This window comes from Crocodylus porosus, unplaced genomic scaffold, assembly GCF_001723895.1.
Source record: "Crocodylus porosus isolate Cpor-Errol unplaced genomic scaffold, CroPor_comp1, whole genome shotgun sequence".
Lineage (NCBI taxonomy): Eukaryota > Metazoa > Chordata > Crocodylia > Crocodylidae > Crocodylus > Crocodylus porosus.
In genome coordinates, this window is record NW_017728928.1 from 11785627 (window position 1) to 11793019 (window position 7393).

General features: G+C 41.6%; 1 protein-coding gene across 1 annotated transcript; it reads right to left on the minus strand.

The window, feature by feature from the left end:
- Positions 1 to 294: 294 nt before the first annotated feature.
- Positions 295 to 7323, minus strand: SUMO2 (small ubiquitin-like modifier 2). The gene is made up of 4 exons (XM_019542542.1): positions 7149 to 7323; positions 6525 to 6656; positions 2602 to 2673; positions 295 to 949 (listed from the first exon to the last, which is right to left on the minus strand). Exons 1-4 carry the CDS (start codon positions 7167 to 7169, stop codon positions 887 to 889), a joined length of 288 nt encoding a protein of 95 aa, XP_019398087.1. The 5' UTR covers positions 7170 to 7323; the 3' UTR covers positions 295 to 886.
- Between the last annotated feature and the right edge of the window lie 70 nt (positions 7324 to 7393).

A 7393-nucleotide genomic window follows, 5' to 3' on the forward strand; every position in this document is an offset into this window, starting at 1 on the left:
CTCTTTCTCCAATTAACTGGACACCAATAATTATTTTCCCTTCACAACAGCCAAACGGTGTAGTATAATGCACACAAAGCCCAGAGCAAGGGTTTCCTGGCTTCTACTTCCAGATGAGCTACTGACTCTTACATTACCTTGAATAAGCCCTTCATCTTTGTTTCCTCACCCATAAAGTGAGGATCATACTTACCACAGATGGTTTGAAGACTAAAATTTGTACAGTGCTGTGGAAATAAAAAGCCGCAAGTGCCAAGTATTACCACTGTATAGAAGCATAAAAGAAAAAACTGATTATTTTAAACAAGAAGTTTATTTAAACAACAAGACGCTTTACTTGAAGGGAAAACTATCTAGGATCATTTTTTTTTCCTTTTAAGAGTAATTTACCCCTACTTAGACAGATTGCTCTACGTGTAACAGCTACGTACAAAAAAGTTATAAAATCGTCCTTGGTTTTACAATGATAAAAGAAAAACATTGAAATTATCCAATCAAACAAGGTATGCAAGGTTTTGTTTTTAAACAGTGAGAGCAAAATAACTTACTGGAATATAAAGATAAAAGTTGAAGGAGCATGCCACTAATGGAGAAAAGGGGCATTTTCACAGACCCAGTTTGTTTTTCCCACCCCATCTCCATTCCATGTTGATCAAAACATACTATTGGGCATTTAGTTAAAAAAAATATGCATTATGTCTGTGCACATACACCAGTTACTTTATGTACAATAGAAGAAATAGGGGGAAAAAAAATCAAAGAGAAAAAAAAGAGAGAAACTATACTGCAGTAGTCAGGATATGGCTGAACCAAGTCTCGTTTTCTAACTGTGAATGTGTCATCTGTGGGAGCACAGTTCTGGAGAGGAAAGAAGCAGGTTCTCTTTTTAGTAAACTCCTCCTGTCTGCTGCTGGAACACATCAATTGTATCTTCATCCTCCATTTCCAACTGTAACAGAAAATAAGAAAAATTGCTTTCAACTCAGTTAAGTTTATTAGATGCTGAAGACATCCTTCATTTTAGATCCACCTACCAGAGCAGAACCCAAGCTTTGGGTGTTTTAGCCCGCTTCACCAGAACATGAAGTGTAAATAATGAAGCATGGTAGATAATTACTATTCTAGTAATAAGTCAGGAGTGCTGATCTTTATGTTCTGAACTCTTGCTGCCTGCTTTAAAATAGACCACCCTATTCCTCCCCCTTCATTTTCTTGGCTCCCCTTAAAAAAAACTGCTACCTCCCATATTATGATTGTTCAAATGAACAGGATCTAAGTGGCTTCAGCAAAAGGACTAAGGGAAGCAGGCTAGGATTAAGATTTCTATACCCCTAGAGCAACAAAAATCAACCACCAGCTACTGAGTACAAAAAAAGATTGAAAGACTGGCAGTTTTTAAGCATGTTGCATAATTAGCCATAAATCAAGGAGCATCACAATTCTGAGCTACAGACAATATTACTGAAGCAATTTTTTCCATCATACAACTTGTATTATAGATCAGGGGTAGGCAACCCCTGGAACAGGTGCCAGTGTGGCACACAAAGGCATTTTGCTTGGCATGAGCACCTCAAGGCAGATGGTGAGGAAGGGGCTGGGGCTTTGCTGCCACAACAATTGGGCCCCCTCACGGCCTCACCCCTGGCACACCAGCATCTTACAAGTTGAGGTTGTGGGTGTTTTTGGCACTCTGCCCAAAAATCATTGCTGACCCCTGCTGTAGACAGACACCCAACTGATGATTTAGCCTCAACATGGCTTTCTCCATGTGTGCTGTGAGTTGCGTGTAACCTTAATTCCCAACAGTCGGGTTCAACCAAAGGTCCAAATGCAACAGCTAAAGGAGGTATAATTCTTCAGACCAGGCATCTGAAGACTGCCCCTTTGACAACACTGACAAAATTGTTCGTGCCCCTCATTTATCATGGGATGACGTTTTGAAAGCATAAACTTTGCACTGGAACTGCACACTGGTCAGTCACTCATGCCAACTACACAGCCCACTATAGAAAGACATCCTTGACAATCACCACTAATTACTGCCGCAATTAACCCGCATCCTGATGTTTTAACCAGTTTCCATGCACCACCATGTTAAACCTTCAGTCAATTCAACCTGGAAAACATCCAGTGATTTTTATATCAGAGACACTAGAGATAAAACTAGAGATGCTGGAAAATCTTCAGATTTCCTTGTCTAGCATTACAAGTAGAACCTGTGCTAGCACCAACTGGCAGATCAACATGTTTAGCTATAAAATGTAAAAGGCAAATGAATGTGCATCCTATTACTGGACAACTCCAACACTTCTCTGTCAGGATCATGAAGCCATGACAGTCTATAATGCACAGACCTCCCTCACAAGGCTCAAATCTCAGCTGTAGTTGTACACCGTTACCTTACTTTGCTCTGAGGTGGTAAAAGTTCAGTAGTCTAGATGTAGCATTAAGTACTATTCCCAACAAACCTGAACTAATTTCTGAGTGAATCTTAGGTTATGACAAGTGATCAAGCTCTATCACTGAAGTATTTAGCTAGACAAATGCTTCTGTTAAACAGATATATCAGTTCCTGAGCTAAGCTTTAAATACAATTTTTACCTGTGCCGGTGTGTCTGTTTCATTAATTGGCTGCCCATCAAACCGGAATCTGATTTGCCTCATTGACAAACCCTGGATAAGAACGAACACAAAGTAAAATAAATGACTTGTTAAAACACTCCTCAGAATGTGTTCCAATATGTAACTGGAACTGCACCTTGACTCAGAATAGAAAACCCATCATCCACAGTTCATACCAGAGTTTTCTTACTTTTCTCATGCACCAGTTTCAGAGCTCCCAGACCAATTGCTGTGATTTACAGTAGTAGGTTGTGTGTTACAAGTTGCAATTTAGTTGTTAGAACATAAAACAGTGCCCCTACTGACAAATGGCCCCACAAAGCCCATCTGAAGGGCAGAAGTCAACATGAATTTCTTCACGAGAATATTTAATATTCAATAATACAGTTTAAAAAAAAGTTAGAACTAGCACTTTGTATCAGGTGTCATCATCAGAACAGCAACAACCCTACCCACAAAAAGGAAACACGGCTTCCTAGTTTTCCCCAAAAGTTGATATTGGCCTATTAGTCCAAAGCAATTCAAGAAGTAACCAATTAATCCTAAAGGTAACTTCTTGAACACACAGGTAACAACTCACTAATTTACAGTTAGGTTTCAAAGGAGTCGATGGAACCATCTTGCTTCAGAGGAAACCTTCCAAATAAAATATATTACAAATCAGAGTAAAAAAAAACAGAATTCAAATTCCTGTCACATTTTGTCGATTCTCCCATTTCCAAAAAAAGTTACCAGACCAACTGAGAAAGAACAGCAGTTAAAAAATGCCCAGCTAATTAGTAATAGTTCTGGGCATTAACATAAGCTTGAAGTTTGTAAACATTACTTCAAAGGCACTTTAGCTCTGACCTCTCAGCTCTTCTACTGGCTTTCTAAAGAGAAGGGAAGATTAAGGATGAGGACATACAGCATACTCATTGTGTCTACCACAACCTTAGTCTATTGTAAGGAGCAAGTAAGTCTAGCTCTTCCAAGCTCCTGCCCGGGAGTTCTTGCAAATTCTATGATAAACCTTAACCACTAGGTGGCAGAGGTGCCCATTTTCATTGAGCAAAGAACTAGGGAGGTTCATGCCAACCATGGGAGCAGAAACACAACAGGTACCACTGTATATTTACTCCTCATTTTCCAAGGTAACTACATCCCAAAATGAAGCAATTTACACCGATACAAAGCTGTGCATCCTGTTTCTGCTGTTTGCTCTGCAATAAATGTGCTGTGTGTCCACATCCTAAGCAATTTGCCCAAGGATAGTTAGTGGCAGAACTAAGACCAGAACTCCCGTCTCAATTCCAAGCTCTATCCCCTGCCTAGCTTGTGAATGTACAACAAGTATTTTTTTATTTTTCAATTACATTGTGTGTAGCAGACCACGGTGAACAGCAAAACCCTTACTTTGCCACATAAATGAGAAACAAAATTGTAGTGTCACGAATAGGTCCAGATGTCAGGAATGAAGTTTTAGCAAGAGTATTTAAGTGAATAAAAACCTATGGTTTATAGCAAAACAAAATCTCACCCGTAAGGCCAAATCTCACACCAAGGAACAAAATAAGTTCTGGCACGTTCACCCATGACACTGTCTTAATATAACGCAAGTATGTAGGTGACTAAGCCTCACAGAGGCAACACAACCCACTTCTGCACAGCAGAATGTTTCAGGCACGAGCGTTTAAAAGGCTGAATGTTGTAGACACAATTTGTTCAGCTCTGGGGATGCTACTCTAAACTGCCAATCTCTTTAGAAAGAGACTTCCTGTTGCCAGGTTACTGAAGAGGGGTATTTGAAAGGAAGAATTAGACAGATGGAAAAAAACTGGAGATTTCATCAAAAAGAATATATACCATCTCTCTAACAGCATGCATCTTACATTATATAGTCTTAAAAAAATTTAAAAGAAAAAAGTGTTATTTTGCAGATTCCTAGCAATTGTGCATGCATCTCAACACGGATCCTGACTGGCATTCACTGAAGTGCTTTTCCAACCTCAGGAAGACATGGCTCTTAATGCATATCATTCAGTATACTAAAAACAAGTTTCAGTAATGCAAAATCTTCACCCACATTGAGTCAGAACTTTAAACTAAACTCTTTATTTACATTTCATATTTAGCATATATCATGCACAGCTTCCACTCTACACCACCTAGTTTACATTTCTCTCAAAAGCCTGGTTTTTGTTAAGCTTTGCTTTTTTAAGCTAGAGTTTAACCAGGGTCTACCTTGTACACTTCAGAAGAGTCTGATTTTTAGAGGTGCTGAACACTCACAGTACCCAATGAGTCAAAAGGAAGCTGTGGGTTTTAAGTATATTAAGGTATACTTCCACAATATAATTAATATTTGGTGCCTAATCAGTTAACAGCCCAGTTCAAAAATATGGCCTTTGTCGCGTGGGCTATTGCTTCTTAGTTTAGCAACACTTTGAATGCTGGCTTATTTAAAACTTGATTTCTGCTAATTGCAAAAGGTGTCTAAACCTTACTACTCATGGATTTTCATGGGTTAAGCACTTTCGCACCAGTTTTATTTTTAAAGTATTTAAACAAACACAAACACACCAACCATGTTATGTTGACTAACCTGAGTGTCCATGATACTTTCCATTTATATCGCATCACCTTTCATCCAAGAATCTCACAACATTTTTCAAACAGTTCATTAATCTTCACAAAATCCCATGAAGATGGTGTTTGTGTTTACACTTGGGACACCCGAGGGTCAAATGACTTACCTAAGCTAACGAGAGTCTGAGAGTGAGCTGCAGAAAAGGAATCCAGTCCTTCACAAACATTCTCTTGTCTATTCCCATCACACTTCTCAGAGTGATTGAACTCTTAGATTAGGTCTGGACTAGACATGGTTTTTCAATAAGAATCCCAATTTGTAGTCCATGTGCAATTTCTACTAAACTGGAACCAGCATAACCCAAAACATGACTGCTATTATATCCAAATGAAGATCCCTTGTACTGGTCTGGCCTACCCTTTTTCTGAAGTGCCTAACAACGTTAGTATAACTGCTCATGCAGGGATGGGAAGGATTATACCAGTTTAACCTGGTAAGAAACAAGCCCTTAGATTCATTTAATACACTTAAAAATTCCTGTTGAAGAAGGGCTTTTAAAAAAAAAAAAAATAGACATCCATGAGAAAGTTCTGGGCAATGTCACAAAAAAAGTTTTTCTTCAACTGCTGCTGCAAAAAAGTGTTATTGCAACACTCCTCCTGCAACCATTATGTTCAAACTCCCTTCTTTTAATATCTTGAGGCAGGTTAGGTACAGTTGCTTGCATGCTACCAAAATGCTTGCCGCTTTCTTTTTGCGAACTGGAAGGGGGTGATCAGGACAACTAATCCCCTAGAAATAAACCAAACCTTATCACAAAATGTGCGTGTTGCTTCCCAAGCCCATCATCACACAGCTTCAAAAAATCCAAAGAAATCCATGATCAGCTGGTTGCTTCTTTATCTCGCTCAAGCCAGCAAAACCAAGCTAAGAGTCAGATGTCTTTTAAATTTAGACCCAGAACAAACAAACAAAAATCCTTATTGCTGTACAACTACCTATCGTATTTTCTCTTGAAAGTCCCTGCCCCACCCTCTCCAAACTGATTTTGGGGTAGAAGCATCAACAGCCCTCAGACTAACCAGAGCTGCAAAGATAACAATTAACCTTTATGTCACTCACTTTCTGCCCTACCCTTCCCTGCCACCTACTTTGTAACAGACCCTTGGAAACAAGACATCACTCACAACGTGATGAGAGGTGTTAAAAAATACACGAGATTTTGATAAAAACATATTTACACTGTGGTAAGACTTTACTGTCCTCATCCATCTTATGCAGATGACCCTTCCAACAGACATTGCTTCTTCTAGCGTTCATGCAAGAACCATACCTGTCGTTCACAATAGGCTTTCATTAGTTTACTAAGTGGTGTATGCCTCTTAATCTTAAACTGCACCACAGACCCATCTTGCCCTGCCACCTTCAGATTAATGTGGTCGTTGTTTTCGGTCTTCACGCCTTCCTGTTTAGGGGCAGGGGGAAAAAAAACAAGAGAGAGAAAAGAGGCATGATTTTAAAAGAAGTGATGAATTCCTGCCGAGGGGGAAAACAGCAAAAGGGGGGGGGGGCAAAAGAGGCACAATTTTAAAAGAAGCGATGAGTTCTCATCAAGAGGGGAAAAAGACCCAACAAGAGAAGAAAACAAAATTTAAAAAAGGGATGATTTCTCTTTTTTTAAAGCAATGAAACAAGGTAGCGTTTTCGGTGGAGGGGGGCAGTCAAGCGAGAACACGATGCTGTCCCACAAGCCGACAAAACCCCGCTTTCGCCCTGCCCTCGCCTGGAGGGATGTGCTGGCCTGGATGGTCCCCAAATTATGCAAGAGGCGGCGGTGAGTTTCGTGGGAGCGGGATCCAGCGCGGCCCCTCGCGCGCCCTGCGAGGCGGGAAGGCGCAGGGGCCCTGGCGCGCGGGGGCAGGAAAATGGCGCGCAGCCGGGGCCGGGCCCCGCTCACCTTGGGCTTCTCGTCGGCCATGGCGGGGTGGGCGCGGGCGGGGCCGCTCGGAGCGCTGCACAACGGGCGCGGGGGGAACCGAAGCCGGAGCTGGGCCTGAAGCTGAGGCCGGGACGAGCGCAGCGGCGACGAGGAAGGAGCGAGGAGGAGGAGGAGGAGGAGGCGGCGGCGGCGGGGAGAGAGGCCAACGGAGCGCGCACGCACTGCCGCGGGGCCGCGCCTTAGCCTGCGTGCGCGCACCCGCG